The sequence below is a fragment of the Physella acuta genome, unplaced genomic scaffold, assembly GCF_028476545.2.
Source record: "Physella acuta isolate Inbredline_101_S28 unplaced genomic scaffold, ASM2847654v3 ptg001400l, whole genome shotgun sequence".
NCBI lineage: Eukaryota > Metazoa > Mollusca > Gastropoda > Physidae > Physella > Physella acuta.
Window position 1 is genome coordinate 125,533 of NW_026732915.1, and position 21,334 is coordinate 146,866.

General features: G+C 37.1%; 3 protein-coding genes across 4 annotated transcripts; 1 reads left to right on the forward strand and 2 right to left on the reverse strand.

The window, feature by feature from the left end:
* Nucleotides 1-1,006: 1,006 nt before the first annotated feature.
* Nucleotides 1,007-5,725, reverse strand: LOC131927417 (uncharacterized). The gene is made up of 4 exons (XM_059283114.1): nt 5,350-5,725; nt 4,446-4,607; nt 3,551-3,723; nt 1,007-2,513 (listed from the first exon to the last, which is right to left on the reverse strand). Exons 1-4 carry the CDS (start codon nt 5,603-5,605, stop codon nt 2,196-2,198), a joined length of 909 nt encoding a protein of 302 aa, XP_059139097.1. The 5' UTR covers nt 5,606-5,725; the 3' UTR covers nt 1,007-2,195.
* Nucleotides 5,726-6,147: 422 nt separating this feature from the next.
* On the forward strand, nt 6,148-9,453 carry LOC131927419 (uncharacterized). The gene is made up of 3 exons (XM_059283118.1): nt 6,148-6,462; nt 7,723-7,875; nt 8,742-9,453. The coding sequence occupies exons 1-3, from the start codon at nt 6,189-6,191 to the stop codon at nt 8,978-8,980; spliced, it is 666 nt and encodes a 221-aa protein (XP_059139101.1). The 5' UTR covers nt 6,148-6,188; the 3' UTR covers nt 8,981-9,453.
* A 157-nt stretch (nt 9,454-9,610) lies between these two features.
* Nucleotides 9,611-20,436, reverse strand: LOC131927418 (peflin). Of its 2 annotated transcripts, none has more exons than XM_059283117.1 (5): nt 20,284-20,436; nt 12,754-12,883; nt 12,189-12,347; nt 11,700-11,843; nt 9,611-10,755 (listed from the first exon to the last, which is right to left on the reverse strand). In XM_059283117.1, exons 1-5 carry the CDS (start codon nt 20,293-20,295, stop codon nt 10,529-10,531), a joined length of 672 nt encoding a protein of 223 aa, XP_059139100.1. In that variant the 5' UTR covers nt 20,296-20,436; the 3' UTR covers nt 9,611-10,528. The 2 variants fall into 2 exon arrangements, with proteins under 2 accessions (XP_059139100.1, XP_059139099.1); XM_059283116.1 differs by having other exon boundaries at nt 12,748-12,883.
* Between the last annotated feature and the right edge of the window lie 898 nt (nt 20,437-21,334).

Here is a 21,334-nt window from a genome sequence, read left to right on the forward strand (position 1 = left end):
GAGAAAAAGACCATCAACCTAGTGCCCGGGTCATTTATCATTTGAGCACACACCCACAACACAATCTCAGAGTCTACACCTATGCTTTATATCTCATCAACACCCACACCACACCAACAGCACAGAACACGCCATTCATATCAACACCACACTGTGCTTCATGCTGCCACCTGTTACACGTGAACTCTACGCCCCTCAACATTGTCGTTGTGGAAAACATTGTAAAGCTATCTGGCGCACTTTAATCGTCCTTTGAAGTTTAAAATTGTCACACTGCATTACACAAACCAGTAAACCATAGAAAAACATAATATAACCTTACATTGAACTTAGCTACTCAGAGGCTTAGCGAGGGGGGGGGGTGGTACATATGCCCCCGGACGCCGACCTTAGGGGGCGCCAAAATGGGTTGGAAAAACAAATTAAAAATCTCATTTTAGCTGCATTTTGCATTATAATTATAAAAAATACATGGGGGGGGGGGGTGCAAACGGAAAGTTTGATGGGGTGGGGTACAAATTGAAAGTTTGAGGGGGGGGGGGTGCAAATTGAAAGTTTGAGGGGGCGGGTGCAAATTGAAAGGTTGTTCCCGAGGGGGCGCCAAATTGAAACTTTGTCCCCGGGAAGGGTCGCTACGCGTCTGTAGCTACTGTGTCACTAATTTGATGTAAAGAAGCCTTATGTAAACCAGTGAACCTGTGAACATCATAGGCGAATATTTGAATAGATCTAACCTTCACATACGTACATTCTTATGATGATAAAGCTTGTGGCCTACTCAGTGTACTTTTAGCTCTGAAGTCTACCTGACTCTTGTTAGGGAAAGTAAAGGTAGTTGGTCTTAGTGCTGACCACACTATCTCTTCATATGCCTAGGTCACTGAAAAAGTTGACTCCATTCCACCTGCCCCAGGGAATGTCAGGGGTCAAAGGGTACAGTGTACCTATCTTTTTTTTCTATGGTTTACTGGTTTATGTAATGCTAATAGTAATTTCACAAAACAAATTTTATTAATATAACTTTTATTACTTATCAAAATGGAAGTTATATACATTAAAAAACAATTATTTGTAATCATTAGTATCTGACAGGCACAAACATTTTAAACTTATTTCATCCAAGAATAATAAGCTTCAAACACATAATTTGCTGAGTATAATTCTTTTTTTCAAAAACTGTGTTGACAGATATAGATTCAAAAATTATGCATTTAAAACAATGAGCAGTCACGCTTAGCGCTACACTGTGTTTCTTGATAGGTAATTTATATGGAAATCAGTGCTGGAATGTGTAACTCTTCTACCAGTAAAACCAGGAGAAAATGTGCCAGTTAGATTGTTTGATAAAATGTACAACTATTTGTTATGCATTGAGTGGAACTAAACCTCTCTCAATATTTACAGTGTTGGTTTATTTACATCAGGAAAATTTACAATGGAATGATGAATTAACAGAAATAATGTATTACTTTTAACTTTATTTAAATTATATTGTGCTAAAACCCCTTCAATTTATTTTTCATGAAAAGGCACAACATAGGCTATGTATAAATTGATCACTTGGAGACTATTTTTATAATTTTAACAAAATCTATACGGAACAGTCAAGGCTATTAAATGATGATCAAGAGCTCTTTCTGGAAGTGGAAAAAATTATTTCCTCAAGGTCGTTTCATAATCACAATGTTGCTATTTAGGGGTTTAACTTGTTCTACATTAAGGCATAACTACCTAAATCAAAAACCAATCAAATATATTTTTTTCTATTATAAGAGACAATTCAAATTTAAACCCTTTTAAAGATCACTAACACTTATAAAAAATGATTCAGGAAATTGTGAAATACTTAAAAATTTCTTATTGGAAAGCTCTGATGTGATAAATTAAACAGGGTAGGTAACTGTTATAATTGCCAATTCAAAACTCAGAAATTATAGTATCTCAAGGGAGGTAATGATTTATGACCAACTCTTAAAGACAGAGAAACATGGCTAAAAAAATTGACAAAAATCTCTATGGTTTGAAGCACTGTGCAACTTATAGAAATGTACACTTGCTACAATTATTATTTTTTCTGACAAGATGGATTTAATGTTGCAACAAAATAAGAATTCACAATATATTCCTGGGGCTCTTGAAAAACACATTATTTCAGATCAGGTGGATAAAAAATACAGCAGATGTTAATGTAAAAATCAAACAAAAGACTCCCCGACCCTGGTACTTTGAGAACCTGCGACAGACGGTGCATGAGGCTTGGGAGCAATGGTAGGTTTGGCTGCTATAGGTGGCCTGCCATATGCTTGTAGACTGGACATAGAGGGAGCTTTACCCTGGTCAGGCCTGTCCACATGCGCCGCCTGCTGCTGGTAGCTCCTGTATGGCATCCCGCTGTAAGCCTGGGGTAGGGTTTCCATTGACCTCATGACCTCATCCTGCTTCTCAAGTTCCCGACGTCTGGCCTGTAGCTCAGCTGCAGAGGACACACCTGGGTCGCCGTTTTCTTCTTTATCCTGTCAATTTTTATTTAAAAACAATTTAAATATTCAATATACCAAAGACAAAACCACTCTAAAATAAGCTCTTAAAAATTTCAACACAATGGTGAACTATCATTCTAAAATGTTCAATACATTATGGTTAAAAATCAGTAGACACAAAAATTTTAATTAAAAAGAAAAAACTTTAAATATTCAATATACCAAAGACAAAACCACTCTAAAATAAGCTTTTAAAAATGTTAACAAAATGCTCAGCACATAATGGATAAAAGTCAGTAGACACAAAATTTTTACTTAAAACCAAAAAGAAAATTATATAAACACAAAAACACGTCATTAAATAACCAACATAAATTTTCATCACAGTAACAGGAGAAAAATCTTATTCAAGCCTCAGCTATTTCATGTAAGTCGACTAATGGAAATTTACAGATTTTAGTCCACAATCCAAAATTGAGGTTTTCAGGTAAAGCGTCAACCACCAAGCCACACTATCCCATCATACAATAATATAAAAGTAAAAAATCTTTTTCAGACCTAGCAATCCATAGGGCAGAGGAAGTAGAGTTCATTTTCTTGACCTTGGCATATGAAGGGAAGGTGTGGTTAACACTTTCCCCAGCCACTTTTACTTTCTCTAATATGAAATAGGTACCCATCAAAGCTGGGTGGAGTCAGGGACGTTCCACTGACTTGAACTCTGATTCCAACTTGAGACTATCGGGTTAGTCATCTAGCACTCTACCGCTAGGCCACGCCGTCTATTTACCCTAGCTCAAGGTTTTATTCTTACACAGCATTCAAATATCCCATTCCAGTGGCGTAGGCAGGGGGGGTCATAACCCCCTTGGTATATAGAAAAAGTATGATGGGGGGGGGGGTGCAAATCGAAAGTTTGAGGGGGGGGGGTGCAAATCGAAAGTTTGTCCCAGTGTAAAAATTGGACCCCCCCCCCCTTGAGACAATCCTGGCTACGCCACTGTCCAGTTCCAATCTCTAACAAACATCTCTAACCCTACCATTAACTACAACTACAAAAATATACCAACCTGAAATACTATCCCTAAAACAAACAAACACATGCCAGAGAGGGCTGAGAAAAATCCTGAGAGCACCACTAAACCATAACTCCAGGAGAGGTAATTCATCCACGGCCTGGGCATCCACCCAGAGTCGTTGCTCATCTCAGCAAACACAAGAGCTATCAGGAACACCAAGAAGGCTGTGGGGAGTACAACAAGACTTCATGAAATTCAACAACAAAGGGCAGTGAAGAAAATATTTGCGTTACCTATAAATCTTTCAAAAACATGTTAGCTCGACCAAATGTATATGTAGTCATTTCTTTTCTGGAAAAATATAATAAAATTCTGTTTTTTGAACCTGGCGTCTCATGGGCAAGTAAAGTAGAGTTCACCTGTTTCTGTGACCTTGGCATATGAAGAAGAACATAACTAATCCAATAATTCCAGGGTTTTATTTGCCACCTGTACCTAGAAGTAAATGTTAACTGGCAGAACTCACTTGTGCCTTGAACCAGTTGTTAAAACACCATGTACCTTGAAACAGGTGTTAACAGCACAACTCATCTGTATCTAGAACCAGGTTTTAAAACACCTGTATATTGTACCTAGAACCAGGTGTTAACTGGCAGAACTCACCTGCATATAGAACCAGGTATTAGAACCTCTGTACCATGTACCTAGAACCAGATGTTAAAACACCTGTACCATGTACCTAGAACCAGGAGTTAAAACACCTGTACAATGTATTTAGAACCAGGTGTTAAAACACCAGCACCATGTACCTAGAACCAGGTGTTAAAACACCTGTACCATGTACCTAGAACCAGGTGTTAACCAGCAGAACTCACCTGCACCTAGAACCAGGTGTTAAAACACCTGTACCATGTACCTAGAACCAGGGATAACCAACACAACTCACCTGCACCGAGCATCAGCGCACTGTTGATGTAGAACATTCTGGGACGATTTTTGTACAAACGAGCCCTGGAGTCCTCATGCATGTACAGCAGTGAAAATATCATACCCAGCAGGTCAGCAAACAACACGATGATGCTGAAGGCTTGGATGAAGCGAAACCACACTGCAACAAATAATTTTCTTTATCATTGGTTAATTAACACAGCCCGGAACCTTACAATGAGGAAGAGTATGGTTGAGGCCCTATGCTCCACAAGGGGTAAAGAGGACCAAGTCAAGTTATCAGTGGTTAGTTAGCTGACAGCAGGGTTTTTACTGACAGAGGCAGTTAAACACCTAAACTACTAACACATTCATTAGCTCATTCTAAATGTCACTAAATGATCAAATACTACTAGATCTATACTGACTAGGTCTAATTTACTATTTTATTTAGTACCCTACTAGATTCTACTAGATTCTAGATCTATTAATATTTAATAATGAAAAGTATTTCAATGCAGTGAAATATTTTATTTAATAAAAATAGATCTACTGAAACTAGATTCTTAATCTGGTAAGTAGTAGTAAGATTAGTAATAATCAGTGTTTCTTCAAGACTTTTTCTCCTTGGGGGGCACTTGAAATTTTCAGAGGGGGGTGGGGGGTGGGTGCGGACACTGTTAAAAGTATATATTTTCTATATAAATTCCATTTTGTTGGGGGGGGGGGAACCCGTAGAGATGCCTGGAAGAAACTCTGGTAACAATAATACGGAAGTCATTAAGGCTTAAGGCTAACAGTTTAACAAATGGATGATCAAGGACATGTTTGGAAGCTTCGTTATGCAATACGTTAATCAATTAGACTTAGACAAGTAACAGTAGTATAGGCTATAGGCCAAAACAAACAAAATGCCCTCTAACCTGGCTGCAAAGAATGCTCAATTTCGGAAAACTCCGTCGAATGAATCCACCAGCACCCCACGTACGACTTCATGATCGGATCTGCAGGTTTTATGAAGCCGTTGAGGCAGACGTGCCAGAGCCCAATCGTCCCGAACGGGCTGAAGACACGGGTCCATGACTTGTACCAGAAGGGCGATGCGAATCCCACGAACATAGCCACAAAGGCGATAATCGCACAGATGAAGGCAACACGGTATAACTTTTCCGTCGCCATCTTCAGTATTGCTGCTACACCGGACGTTCAGTATTTTGGTTGACTTTTATAGGACTCAACCATCCGAAGGTAGTTCAGCGTTGACATGAATTGTTGCTGAATGTATATTCTGATCTTATGCTGAAATTATCATCAAACAAAAACATATTAGTAATAAAATATATGTTTCTGTTTGAAAAGTTTCAAAACATGTTATAAACCTATTACTATTTTTTTAAAAATTCGCATTCAACACCCCCTAAAATTTTGTCACCTGAATATAAATGGGTCAAACCAGGTGTCCTACTCTCGGCCTCGTTTTCGCACTTCCGCGTTCAACTCAGGTGTAAATACGACAAATGCCAGGTTGTCGTGTACAAATCTAGTGTTTTCCTTGTTTTTACTAAGCAATACCTTTCTACTCATAACAGCATACAATATATATTATAGTGTAATTATAGATGTAAAACTAAACAATTATATTTACTCGGTAGAATAAAAATTATTTTTACTGACACTAAATTATATGGTGAGATTAAATAAAAAATAACTTAACAGATGCTAATCTCCTCTGGCAGATCTAAACATCAAGTAAACTTTCAACATGGCGCTGAAGAGGGCCAAACGCTTCATCGCCAACTTCGGCCTTCTGTTTACAGTCTGTGCTTTCATATGTATCGTGATAGCTTTTGCGACCCCACACTGGCTTGAAAGATTCCCCCACAAGCGGATGACCAAGGTTTTCGTCCGCATGGGTCTGTGGGAGTCCTGTTTCAACGATTGGACCTTCTACAAAGACTACCTCAGCAAGAAGTACAACGGGTGCTGGTGGATCTTCCACTACGAGTACCGTCCCGTGTGGCCCTGGCTCAACCCACGTAAGTCCCATGGGGTTCACAATTTGCAACTCGACCCCTCCCCCTAAGTTTACAGAAGGTTCTGCTATACTCACAGGGTCCCAAATCTTAGTTACCCAGGTATACTTTACATACAGCACCAGTCATTGGGAACGCGGAAGCAGTGTCTTGAAAAACGAAGGGGGGGGGGGGGGGGGGGTAAATGATTGTTATAGTACTAGATCTAAATATTAGTTGTTTTCTTTTTATCTAAAACTTTCTTGAAAAGATAATACTTTAGTAAACAGTGACCCACCTACAAGTAAAGTTCACTTGCTTCTGTGACCTCTCTGCAAATGAAGGGTAGTTTTATGTTCTATGCCCAGCCTATGTATTTTACTATTTTTTGCCTTGGTGTCACCCCCTAAATGGCGTCACCCGGTGCGGTCTGCACCCCCCCCCTCCCTACGCCTCTGAGTACCAGAGTTGTTGTCTTTAACTTTAAGGAAAACAAATTAGATATGGGTTCTTTGATATGAAAGAGAAGACATAAAGGGATAATGAGATGGGGAATTAAAACTGCATTGGAACAGCATTGTGTATGTGCTTTTGTGATAGTGTTGGTAGAACAGGCTTAAGTTCTAGTAGTGGTGGATTACTTTTACCAGTGTACATCACACAATAATAGAATGTTCTTAAAAAGGGGGTGGTAGGTTACTTGTAGTTGTAGTTAACCATGTTCACTTCATATGACTTGCTAATCTCAATGCTGATCCTAATCCCCAACTCTTGTCCTATACCTAACCGTAATTTTTAACCAGATATTACAATACTACTAACAACATATGGGACAGAGTGGTCTAGCGGTAGAGAGCTGGACTGCTAACCCGTAAGTCTCAAGTTCGAATCCGGGTTCAAGTCAGTAGTCCGTCCCTGAGTCCACCCAGCTCTGATGGGTACCTAACAGACGTTAGGGAAAGGCGGCTGGGCATAGGGCTGACCACACTATCTCTTCATGTGCCGAGGTCACAGAAACAAGTGAACTCTACTTCACTTGCCTCATAGACCGTCAGGAACTTTTTTACTTTTACTAACAACATAACACACCTATTTTTGGAAGTGTATTATTCGGAAAACAGTAAACCCAATTATCCTTAGTAGTTTACATAAAAATAGTTTATGGTTCCAAGACTTAAGCTTTATTAAAAGCTTCATTTTTTCCTTTTTACCCAAGACACATTGAACCGCGTACTGTTGCTCTATAGGCTACTAACAGCGACCATTTTTTTCCCCTCTTTCCAGCTTGGTTCCTGGCTGTGCAGATCTTGATCACCCTGGGTTTGATGCTGCAGTTCATTACTGTGGTTATGAACATCATGTACTATGTCAGGTGCCTACCCAAAGAGAAGGAAGGGAAGCATGTCAAGTCCAATGCCATCTTGATGTTTATATCATGTAAGGCTCATTATTTTGTTTCAGCCTGTTATATTGGGTTTTTTGTGTACATGTCCAGTGTGTCAGTGTTTGCCAACAACTAAACTTGATACATTACACACAGGGTTTTTTAAACACAAATTTTTCAAGAGGGGTGGGGGTAATCAGTGGAAACTACTGGAGATGGAAGAAGAGCAGACACTGATTTAAAAATATATATAATTTAAAAAGTTTAAAGAGGGGCATTGTCATCTTTCATAAAGGTGCCTGAAAGAAACTGACACATTCGCTATCAGCTGTTGTACACGTAATTGAAATTGAGAATATAAAATCTAATATCTTATCTATATATATAATTCTCTTCTGGGAGACGTTAGAAAAACAAGCTGCAAGCGCACCATGCAGTCCCCTCTCTTCTTCTCTATCGCTACCACCCCCCTTACATGGTCTGGTGAGCTGTGGTTCATGCTAAATGTTTACATTTTACAGTTGTAGAGCCGGGTTTGGTGACGGCTATTAGGGGCAGATAATTTAGTTTGAAATGATTTTAAACTTAGAGGAGGTAACTAAGAGGAGGCTGCTTTCACGGGGGGGGGGGGGTTTAGTGTTTTAAAGCAAATATTATCATTGGTACTGTCGAATTCACAAATTATGAATTACTGAAAAGTAGAAAAAACAACTAAATAGCGGGTCCACTCATTTATGTTATTTCAGTAATACTCAAAAAGATTATATTTTTTGCTTCAGTAAATTTAAGTTACATTGAGATTTAAAAAATAAATATTTAGATTTCTTCATAAAGCATGTGTACTTCATGTTTATACCCTTGCTTGTTATGAGAAAATAAACAAAAAACTTAAATATGATTTATAAATTATTTTTTTCAGTTTTGTTTATTTCTGTCTCTGTGACGATATTTGGAATCAAAGCTGATATCGACAGACAGTGGCTACCCAATCCTGATTCTAACTTCCTGTCATGGTCATTTGGATTTGCTGTCCTCTCCGGGTTTTTCTCCGTATTTTCCGCCATGTGTCTGGCCACAGATTACGTCCGTATCAGGGAGGAAGAGATTAGGGCAAACAAAGGACCTGCTTATGCCGTTAAGCCTAATCCAAGGTTTTAGAAGATATTTGATCTATTAGGTATGAATGTTGCTGAGGATGAATATATGTTTTCAAAGAATAAATGTTTAATGTTTTATGTTATTCAGAATGTGATGCTTATGTTCAACAGTTTATAAGCATAAATATCCATTGAATCTTTTTGTATTAATGGTTATTGTAAGTTGTGACAGAATGCAAATTTTCTTGTATATATTTTGTACAGGTTGCAAACTTTTAAATTTGAATAATTTTTTTATATTGCCTTAGAGTTACTCAACAACTGTAATATCCAGAGTTCTCATTGTGTACATATTGTATCAACCTGAATACATTCCACGACAGTTATCATTATATAATTACAACTTTGATCATTTTATAGATGAATAAAAAAATAATTAGGTGGAACTTTTCTATAAAATTTTTTTTTTTAATTTCTTTCTCTCCTGATGAAGCATTCTTTTTAAAATGTTTAATAAATAAATACACCTACTCATACATTTGTTTCTTTTGAGTTTTTCTGTCTAATTTTCTTCATAAATGTTAACACATAAACCAGTTCTCTGACATCTAAAAATTATATTGTTTATAAGACTTTCATTAATAGAAATTCCACAATTGTTTGCATAAATGAAAATTTCACAACTAGAAGACAATTTTATAAATAAATTTAATGTTTGAGTAATTAAATGTTTTTACTAAAATTGTTTTTTACAACAAAAGAGGGAATACACATTTTTCCAAAACATGTTGCAGAACAATGAGAAAACATTTTCTGAAGTAATAAACAGCTTGTGTGAACTTGTTTCTAGATGAACCAACCAAATTAAGGCAAAATCTTAGGCAACAAAGAAGTTGTATGGTGATATATCATGTTTCTCATTAAAAGTGGAACTTTAATCCAATATTAAGTCATTTGACAATATTTACCTATAAACTTAAAAAATTTACATAATTATACTGATAAGCATACATTTAATGCCACCTTTAATAAATACAGTTCATACAATTGGGTGATATAAGAAGATAAAAAATGTGCTTTCAGACGGCTCTTAAATTTATCAAATCTCACTGGCCCATCACAGTTGATCACATAATTATAACTGATGTTGGTGTATACTTAACATTACAGGTATAAGCTTTGTTGGGTTTTCTTTATTAGTCAGAAGGGCACTCTGTGCTCCTTACCTAAGTGTTATTCTATCAGAATCTATATAAGGTATCAGCAAAAAATAACTGAACTTAAAAAAGGTAAAGTTCCCTTTTCTGAACTTGTCAGTCCATGAGGGCAGGTGAAGGAAAGTTACCTACATAAGTCTACAGGAGTCTTATAGCCTTTGTTAGGATTACCTTGACTAGCCACCATTTAGGTATGACTAAAATATCCACAACATGCATTAACATTTTAACTGGCTAACAATTTTAAATAAAACAACTCAGTGCTATGCAAATATAATTTTTTTAAAAGTCTACAATCAAATACAAACAACAAAGTTGTATATAATAAAAAAATTAGGACTTAGAAAAAAATGTCAACAGTATGTTGTATAACACAGTGGATGAGAGAACTTTTAGGGCTTATACAAGACAGCCAGCTGCATGAACTCCTCGTAGGACATCCTCACCTGCCCCGCCATCATGTGGTCCCGCTGCTTGAAAGCGTCAGTCAGTGACTTGAGCATCACGCAAGACTGTATGAAGTTATCTAAGGTCAAGCTACGACGTCCATAATGGTCAAACTTGATGACCACAGTCTGGACAAACTGTGGTGATACATTGTACCCCATCAGCTGAAAGGCTGGAGTGAAGAATTATATATGTTATTATTTTATTGTAGGTTGTTATAAAAGGGTTCAAGGTGTATCAAAACAAGCTGACTTTTTAAATTTAAATTATTCTCAAATAATGGAAGAAAAAAGAATAATAATTTTAGTTACTGCTTAAAATTCCCATTTCTGTATACCAAGCATAGTTAATAAGTATAATTCAACAATATAATTCAAGAAAAGAGAATATTACTCTACTAAAATTGGTTTTCTTTAAATATATAATTATGATGGACGCAGAGAATAATAAGTACACTTATAGATCTAATGATCTAATGATCGATAGGAAAGACAAAGCTTAAGTATATAAAAGGATTGTTGATAAATAAAATGTCCAATGGCTTTTACTTTCGATTAATTGATGCTGGTACCTATCAGTTTGGTGGAGTCTGACATATTAGGACATGTGCCTCTCAACATAACTTGACAGATTTATTTTGTCTTTAGTTAGGTTTACTGGCTAGCTTAATTTTGTAGGAAGGAATAAATACCCTTTTGCATTGTATGGTCAGATGGGGCTCTAGTGCATAGGATGTCCCTGAGTCCACCTAAATAGGGGTCCTGACTGCCGGGAATAATGCTGACCACACAATCATTTGCAGAGGTCACTGAAACAAGTGAACTCAGATTCACCTGCCCCATGGACTGTATTTGAAATGGTTACTTTTACTATAAGTGGGTCATGAGGTAGAGAATGCAAACCCAAAAGTCTGGAGTTTGGATCCTGGGCTAAGTCTGTACTGTAAGACATCCTTGAGTCCATCCAGCTCTGATGGGTACCAGACTAATGCAAGGGAAGGACAGATGACTGGGTGTAGTGCTGACCACACTATCTCCACTTTACCAGCCCGATGCACTAAAGGGTACTTCCTGTTTTTACTATTAAAACTCTACCAGGTTATAAACTACTCCTCACCCTGTTGGAGCTCATGTCCCTCAATAGAACCAGATTTATTGGAGTCGAAACGATCAAAGGTAGCCTTCCACTGTTGAATGTAATGCCAAAGTGCTTGAAACTCGTACAAGTCAATGGTGCCACTAAAGTCTTTGTCAAACATACCTAAATTTTTAAATGTGTGAAAAAAACTAACAGGCATCAGAGCTTCAATGGCAATTTATTAAAAAGAATCTTTTAAGACTAAACTGTTTAACCCTTGTAAAGTTTAAAAGCATTATAGATAATTCATATAAGTGTTAAGTTTACCTGAACAAAAATTTTAAAAAGACTAATTATTTATTTTCCGTCTAATTATAAATGCTTTCAAAGAATAAAATTAAAATACCAAAATCTAATCTATTGTAATACTGCTATCAGTAGACATTAAATATGCAGGTGTTTAAAACTCAAATAGTTACATACATAAGATTTATTAAAACAGGTGAGTAATTATGGATGTTTTCTAACCAATCATTAGCCGGCAGGTTTCCTCGTTAAACTGTGTCCAGTTTGTGTTGACTAGTGCTCGCTGCAGCTCTAAAGCTGTTATTCTGCCTGACCTGTCACCATCCACAGACATAAACCATTGCTGGACTTGTGGGTCAATCGTTGGAGCTTGACCATAAGCTAAACAAAAAAAAAACAACTATTGTAATACCAACTTCTTTTAAATGTAATAATTAAATTAGCAAAACAAAGGTATGGTAGAACAAATTCTCTCTTGCTTTTTATTGTTCTAAAAATAATTAGTTAATAGAAGACAGCCTATAATTTGGTTAGCATGTTTTTTATGTATAAAAAATTATTTTAAAACATGCAAGGAAATTGTATTGAAGCCTTTATTAAGAAATCTTTTTACATTGTAATGTTGTTAGCAAAAAAAAATTAAGTGAAAACCTCAAATTTTAATAGATTATTCAGCAGTTGTACTTACATTCATACTTTAAATTATTACTAATACGTAATGAACAAAGATTCAGCCTTGTTGATTTTTACGTCTAAGTAATCAGAAAAAATCGTGCCATACTTTTACCTGGAGGCCCTCCTTGATAGGGCTGTTGGCCAGGATACCCATGCTGTGGTGCTCCATACCCAGGTGCCCCCCCATATCCTGGGGCACCACCAGGGTAACCACCTGGCTGTCCTCCATATCCATACTGTCCCTTAAGAAAAGAGATAATAAATAAAATATTGGTATTAATTAAAGTGCTAATAAATTGTAAATGTAAGAGAGCTGGTAAGGCGTTGAATTGCAATTATTTATTTAGTACGCCTACAAAAGTAGAGTAATACTAACAACTTAAATTTAAACTATGGAAAACTATCTTTTGTAATGTAGACCTAATGTATAAATGTATTATCATAGTCTTTATCATCATTGAATTTGATGTACACCTCTCTACAGAGATTTTTGTAGGTCTTCAATATATATTCAGCATCATGTCAATTAGAAAATAGTTGGGTTTTTCAAGATCTTCTAGATCTAGAATCACTAGATATTAATATTACTATGACAACCCCATGTCTCTACTCTACTCCAGAAGACTAGAGCTAGATCTAGAGACTCTAGACTAGACTGCACTCTCTACACTACGCCTACAGATCTAGTTGACTATAGTCTATAGATCTAGATCTAGTCTACTGTAGGACACTACCTACACCTGTCCTACACTAACACTTCCTACTCTTAGTCTCTAAAAGTTCCTACACACTACAACTCTCACACTGGTTTAATTTAAATTTTAAAAGTTAAATATTAAATAAAAATTGGGTAAAATCTTAGTTTAGCGTCGTAAATTCCAACGTAGCTAGTAATGTGCGATGAAGGTAACTAATGAATATTTCTTTCATTTGGCCATATTTATGTCATATTTTACACAATATAACAGATAATTGAATAACAAATCACAATCCAAGACCAAACCAGTCATAAATATCCTGGAATAAACTTTAAACTACCCCGTTCGAGACAACAATGAGTAAATACAAGCAGCGGCCATGTTTTAAAAACAATAAATTGTCTATTCGCATGTCTTTTGTGTTGATTTTGTGGTTTAATATGATTGTTTGGTATTGTTTTAATATATGCCGGGGGGGGGGGGGGGGGTCGTCCATAAATAACGTCACACTCGTAGGGGGGAGGGGGGTCTGTAATTTTGTGACGTTGTGTGATGAGGGGGAGGGGGGGGTTCAGATGGTGCGACGTCACACTTTTGCATTTTAAAAAAGCAATGTTACAAAACGAATTATAGACGTTATTTTGCGTTTTAAAAAACTGTTTTAATACATTGTAATAACAATTGATTAAAATACTCTATTTTGACAGAGTTCAGACAAGATTTTGGAAAAATATAACATTATAATATAATTGTTCAAAAACAATTCAACTGCAATTTTGAAGGGGGTTGTAGGCTGAGGTGTGACGTCATTTTAGGGGAGGGGGTCTGGCTTTTTGTGACGACGTGTGACGGAGGGGGGGGGGGAGGTAAAAATCGTCAAAAAAAGCGTGACATCATTTATGGTTGACCCCCTGTTTAGTAATTTTTCTTTTTTTTTTAATATAGTTGACATGAATGACTAATGGACCTTATCAGACTTAATAGTGTGCATCCAAGACCACAACAATTGTTGGGAGGTCGAACTTTTGAACACTTTATTTGCAGTAATCAAATCAATATTAGATCGTCCATAAATGATGTCGCTCTTAAGATAGTAGTGACAGCTTGCATTATTACAGAACAAACATATGAACATATTGTTTCAGATAGAAATTGTGATTTGTGGTGGGGAGAGGTTGAGTAGAACTCAGCGATGTGATTTTGGAGACGGGTCAGGTTTTTTTTTTTCGTGAAAACAGGATGGTTGTGGGAGAAAGACCAGCTGTAGAAGTATGACGCGTCATTCATTGGTGATCCATTTTCTCAGTGGGGACGAAAGAACTTTTAAGAAGGGTCAAGAAATGTAAAAAGCTTGCCGAGTCGCATTTCTTGAACCCTACCTTTTTCATTCCCCCACTTAGCAGATCGTCACCGAGCTAACGCTCGCACGTGACGTCATGTAGCGGTACCGCCGACCGTTAGGCTAATTTTATAGAAAAAAAATCAACAAGCACTGCCTTTTTGACGCTTTTGCGACGTTTAATATGATTACATAAGTTGGTGTTCATTAAACAGCCCCTAACACATCTATCACTCGTACGTAGTTATTTCTGCAAGCTTGCTGTCTTGAGACTTTCGGCCCTTTAAAAATGTATTAAGCTCACACCGTATAGAACTAGACTACCCATATTAAGCTCCAAAAGAAGCTTGGTGAAAACAGGATGGGCGTCCGATTTTGTAGCTGCTCTGCGCTTTATAAAAACCACAATAAACGATAAGATGACACTTATATTAAATTAAATTATAGTTCTGAATCTTGATACATTAAAAGTGATATTCGGAAATTAAGAGCCAGACAGTCAACATGATATTTCAATTTAAGTCCAAGAAAATAAATTTCCTCAAACGATGGAACATTACTAAATTTTCGCGCAGTTTAGCGAAATTGAATTTAAGTATTTACGTCACCTTACAAAGCACGATAGCCTACTGGTGCTCTAACGCGGCCCATGCTAATGGCCGTATTCCTAACGCCCCGCACAGAGTTTCTTCCAGGCATCTCTTCAGGGGGGCTTTGCCCCCCCGAAAAATTTTTACCGCCCCCCCCCCCGAACGAAATGAAATGTATATAGTTTATATAGAAAATATATACTTTTAACAGTGTCCGCCCCCCCGAAGAAAGTTTACCGCCCCCCCGAAGATTTCAAGTGCCCCCCCGGAGAAAAAAGTCTGGAAGAAACACTGGCCCGCATTAGACGCGGCTTATTCGTCGGCAGGCATTTGGTGGCAAGCCTTTTTGACGGGGATAATGTGTTGCGGCCGTTTTGCCGAATGTCTTAAACTAGCAGGCTTGCAACATTTGTGATGATTCGTTTTAAGCAAGGTATACGTATACTAAAGCTTATTTATCGTTATTTTGATTGAACAAAGCATTATAGAGGTTCTCCATCAACCACCTAGGTATTTTTCCCCGTTCACCTCCTTTCATGAGACGTCAATTATTGCAAAGCCGCCTGAGTTAACGTCACAAATCTTCACTCACTCCCGTAGCAAATCATATGTGACATCATTTATGGACAACCCCATATCACTCACTTGTGTACTTGATATTGACAATTTGACAACAAAGGATAACCAACATGTGTCTGGCAGGTGGAGACTTGCGATCGACCATAATGACAACACGCACTTAAGGGGTGGACTTGCTTATTGTTTTAGATGATGTTTTACGAGGGAAGCTGGTGGATAATACATTTTGTCTCTCTGTATATATAAATGATGACAAACATTTAATGTTGTCAAAATTATGGTTAGAGATCTTAGATAAGGCAGAGTGAAGCGTAATTTTTTACATTATGACTTGTGACATTGACAACAAAAATATGACGGAGTTTGGGGTTTAATTAAGGTAAAGAGAAGCAAAAAATGTCATAAGTTACGATAGAATCACTAATTGATGAAAAGAAAAACCTGAAATGAAAATAGTGAACATTCAAACAATAAGAAAAAACTCAAACTATATAGATTCTAGATCTAGATCTAGTAATAGTAAGATCAAATTAACATTAGTAAAAAAAAAACGTGATTTAATTCATGAATACAAGTTGCATCTCACAATGCTTCTAGAATTAATAAAGTTGTTTGTTAGAAAATTCAGTCTTTAAAGAGCAGAATTAAAAAAAAATGCTTTGTAATACGGACTATACAACAAGACAATCATATTTAAATACATTTTCATACGAATAGAAATAAAAGGGAAGCTACTCTAAATAACAATTTCTTAAGATGGCTGCTGTTTTTAATAGCAAATTTACTATCTCGAACAGGGTTGATAAAAATTAATTTCAGGATATTTAAATTGATTTAACCATAAATGGTGATCTATTATTCAATTATTTATAATATTTTATCAAAATATACGAAAATATACTCATATTTAATTTTAATGACATATTCATTAATTCACTCTCTCCTACATTACTAGTTTGAGTTTTGGCCGAATTTACGACGCTAAACTAAGATTTTACCAAAAATTGGGTAAAATCTTAGTTTAGCGTCGTAAATTCCAACTTAGCTAGTAATGTGCGATGAAGGTAACCAATGAATATTTCTTTCATTTGGCCATATTTATGTCATATTTTACATAATATAACAGATAATTGAATACCAAATCACAATCCAAGACCAAACCAGTCATAAATATCCTGGAATAAACTTTAAACTACCCCGTTCGAGACAACAATGAGTAAATATAAGCAGCGGCCATGTTTTAAAAACAATAAATTGTCTATTCGCATGTCTTTTGTGTTGATTTTGTGGTTTAATATGATTGTTTTGTATTGTTTTAATATATGCCGGGGGGTCGTCCATAAATGACGTCACACTCGTAGGGGGGAGGGGGCCCGTAATTTTGTGACGTTGTGGGGGAGGGGGGAGGGGGAGGGGTTCAGACGGTGCGACATCACACTTTTGCATTTTAAAAAAGCAATGTTACAAAACGAATTTTAGACGTTATTTTGCGTTTTAAAAAACTGTTTTAATACATTGTAATAACGATTGATTAAAATACTCTATTTTGACAGAGTTCAGACAAGATTTTGGAAAAATATAGCTGCTAAAAAAAAATTCAACTGCAATTTTGAGGGGGGGGGGGTGTAGGCTGAGGTGTGACGTCATTTTAGGGGGGGGGTCTGGCTTTTTGTGACTACGTTTGACGGAGGGGAGGGGGGGGGGAGGTAAAAATCGTCAAAAAAAGCGTGACATCATTTATGGATGACCCCCTGTATAGTAATTTTTCTTTTTTTAAAAATATAGTTGACATGAATGACTAATAGACCATATCAGACTTAATAGTGTGCATCCAAGACCACAACAATTGTTGGGAGGTCGAACTTTTTAACACTTTATTTGCAGTAAGCAAATCAATATTAGATCGCTCATAAATGACGTCGCTCTTAAGATAGTAATGACAGCGTGCATTATTACAGAGCAAACATATGAACATATTGTTTCAGATAGAAATTGTGATTTGTGGTGGGGAGAGGTTGAGTAGAACTCAGCGATGTGATTTTGGAGACGGGTCAGGTTTTTTTTCTCGTGAAAACGGGATGGTTGTGGGAGAAAGACCAGCTGTAGAATTATGACGCGTCATTCATTGGTGATCCATTTTCTCAGTGGGGACGAAAAACTATTAAGAAAGGTCAAGAAATGTCAAAAGCTTGCCGAGTCGCATTTCTTGAACCCTACCTTTTTCATTCCCCCACTTAGCACATCGTCACCGAGTTAACGCTCGCACGTGACGTCATGTAGCGGTACCGCCGACCGTTAGGCTAATTTTATAGAAAAAAAAAACAATAAGCACTGCCTTTTTGACGCTTTCGCGACGTTTAGTTTGATTACATAAGTTGGTGTTCATTAAACAGCCCCTAACACATCTATCACTCGTCCATTTAAACGTACGTAGTTATTTCTGCAAGCTTGCTGTCTTGAGACTTTCGGCCCTTTAAAAATGTATTAAGCTCACACCGTATAGAACTAGACTACCCATATTAAGCTCCAAAAGAAGCTTGGTGAAAACAGGATGGCCGTCCGATTTTGTAGCTGCTCTGCGCTTTTTAAAAACCACAATAAACGATAAGATGACACTTATATTAAAGTAAATTATAGTTCTGAATCTTGATACATTAAAAGTGATATTCGGAAATTAAGAGCCAGACCAGACAGTCAACATATTTCAATTTAAGTCCAAGAAAATAAATTTCCTCAAACGATGGAACATTACTAAATTTTCGCGCAGTTTAGCGAAATTGAATTTAAGTATTTACGTCATCTTACAAAGCGCGATAGCTTACTGGTGCTCTAACGTGGCCCATGCTAATGGCCGTATTCCTAACGCCCCGCATTAGACACGGCTTATTCGTCGGCAGGCATTTGGTGGCAAGCCTTTTTGACGGGGATAATGTGTTGCGGACGTTTTGCCGAATGTCTTAAACTAGCAGGCTTGCGACATTTGTGTTTTAAGCAAGGTATACGTATACTAATGCTTATTTATCGTTATTTTGATTGAACAAAGCATTATAGAGGTTCTCCATCAACCACCTAGGTATTTTTCCCCGTTCACCTCCTTTCATGAGACCAACACGTCATAAATTGCAAAGCCGCCTGAGTTGACGTCACAAATCTTCACTCACTCCCGTAGCAAATCATATGTGACATCATTGTGACATCATTTATGGACAACCCCATATCACTCACTTGTGTACTTGATATTGACGATTTGACAAGAAAGGATAACCAAAATGTGTCTGGCAGGTGGAGACTTGGGATCGACCATAATGACAACACGCGCTTAAGGGGTGGACGGGCTCATTGTTTTAGATGATGTTTTACGAGGGAAGCTGGTGGATAATACATTTGGTCTCTTTGTATATGTAAATGATGACAAACATTTAATGTTGTCAAAATTATGGTTAGAGATCTTAGATAAGGCAGAGTGAAGCGTAATTTTTTACATTATGACTTGTTGTGACATTGACGACAAAAATATGACGGAGGTTGGGGTTTAATTAAGGTAAAGAGAAGTAAAAAAAAAAATGTCATAAGTTACGATAGAATTACTAACTGATGAAAAGAAAAACCTGAAATGAAAATAGTGAACATTCAAACAATAAGAAAAAACTCACAACTATTTAGTAATAGTAAGATCAGTAGCGTAGCGAGGGGGACGGGGGGGGGGGGACATATGTCCCCGGGCGCCGACCTTAGGGGGCGCCAAAATGGGTTGGAAAAATAAATTGAAAGGTTGAGGGGAGTGCAAATCGAAAGTTTGAGGGGGGGGGGGTGCAAATGGAAATCTCGAGGGGGGTGGGGGTGCAAATTGAAAGTTTGAGGGGGGTGCAAATCGAAATCTCGAGGGGGGGTGCAAATCGAAAAGTTTGTCCCGGGAAGGGTCGCTACGCCTCTCAGTAAGAAAAAACGTGATTTAATACATGGATACAAGTTGCATCTCACAATGCTTCTAGAATTAATAAAGTTGTTTGTTAGGAAATTCACATTTTAAAAAATGCTTTGTAATACGGACTATACAACAAGACGATCATATTTAAATACATTTTCATATGAATAGAAATGAAAGGGAAGCTACTCTCAATAACATTTTCTTAAGATGGCTGCTGTTTTTAATAGCAAATTTACTATCTCGAACAGGGTTGATAAAAATTAATTTCAGGATATTTAAATTGATTTAACCATCAATGGTGATCTATTATTCAATTATTTATAATATTTAATTAAAATATACGAAAATATACTCATATTTAATGACATATTCATTAATTCACTCTCTCCCACATTACTAGTTTTGGCCGAATTTACGACGCTAAACTAAGATTTTACCAAATTGTAGACCTAGTTTGTAGGCCTACAAAAATCAATCATTTTAAACAATCAATATTACACAAACGTACCGGGTAAGCCATTTACACTGTAGTGAAATAGGTCTAATCTAATCTAGATCAACTAGAATTAAGAATAGAACAGACAACCGATCCTTTACTAAAATTAGATTTCTGTTCTAGGCCGAGTTGGGCCTATTTGTTTGTTATAGAAATATGGTAAAATCAAATTAGGTACAAGAGCATAGCAACAATACAAATTCAAATTAGAAGGCAACTGTTAGATGTTAGGGATTTTGTTTAGGTGGGTGAGGGGTGGAATCGCGGTTTACATTCAGTATTTCTTCCAGACTTTTTTTCTCCGGGGTGGCACTTGAAATTTTCGGGGGGGGGGGGGGGCGGTAGACTTTCTTCGGAGGGTCGGACACAGTTAAAAGTATATATTTTCTATATAAATTTCGTTCGAGGGGGGGGGGCGGTAAAAAAATTTCGGGGGATAGGGGGGGGGGGGCGAAACGCCCCCCCCCGAAGAGATGGTGCTTAAAATGCTTTTTTTATAATAAGGGATAAGTAAGCTAGTGGTATGGGTGGCATTTTTATAGGCCTTATAAAATAATATATACCAGATCTTATAGGCTATAGTCCTAATAATCAAGTCTACATCTATATTCTAATAACCGCGATACAGGCCTAAATCATGAAGATATGTTATATAGGATTACACTTTTTAAAACTTAGCCTCCCTCCCTAGCCCTGACTTAACTTTTCAATGCGCTTTTTCCACCCATCAAAGCCTGAGATCAGACGTTTAGCCAGGGGAGGGGAGGTGGGGCCAGCATCCCTGAGTCCACCCAGCTCTGATGGGTACCTGGGCATAGTGCTGACCGCACTACCCCTTCATATGCCGAGGTCTCTGAAACAGATGAACTCTACTTCATCTGCCACTTGTGCCTCATTGACGTTCAAACTAACAGTAAAATGCTTCGCGGATCACACGATTTCTGAAATCTGGATTAATGATGCGTACAACTTTTACTGATTGGATTTTATGTTCCGAGTAAACGGAATCGAAAAGTTGAATTTTACGCGACTATGACTAAAAGGAAGGTGAACGGTTAAATGG

Excerpts from the sequence above, each read along its gene's own strand:
- LOC131927419 (XM_059283118.1), top strand. The coding sequence starts at position 6,189 with ATGGCGCTGAAGAGGGCCAAACGCTTCATCGCCAACTTCGGCCTTCTG. Across the intron at positions 6,463-7,722 it reads GTGGCCCTGGCTCAACCCAC|CTTGGTTCCTGGCTGTGCAG; the intron begins GTAAGTCCCATG and ends CCCTCTTTCCAG. Across the intron at positions 7,876-8,741 it reads CATCTTGATGTTTATATCAT|TTTTGTTTATTTCTGTCTCT; the intron begins GTAAGGCTCATT and ends TATTTTTTTCAG.
- LOC131927417 (XM_059283114.1), bottom strand. The coding sequence starts at position 5,605 with ATGGCGACGGAAAAGTTATACCGTGTTGCCTTCATCTGTGCGATTATC. Across the intron at positions 4,608-5,349 it reads TGAGCATTCTTTGCAGCCAG|TGTGGTTTCGCTTCATCCAA; the intron begins GTTAGAGGGCAT and ends TATTTGTTGCAG. Across the intron at positions 3,724-4,445 it reads TGCGCTGATGCTCGGTGCAG|CCTTCTTGGTGTTCCTGATA; the intron begins GTGAGTTGTGTT and ends TACTCCCCACAG.
- LOC131927418 (XM_059283116.1), bottom strand. Across the intron at positions 12,348-12,747 it reads AGGAGGGCCTCCAGGTAAAA|CTTATGGTCAAGCTCCAACG; the intron begins GTATGGCACGAT and ends TTTTTTGTTTAG. Across the intron at positions 11,844-12,188 it reads AACCTGCCGGCTAATGATTG|GTATGTTTGACAAAGACTTT; the intron begins GTTAGAAAACAT and ends TTAAAAATTTAG.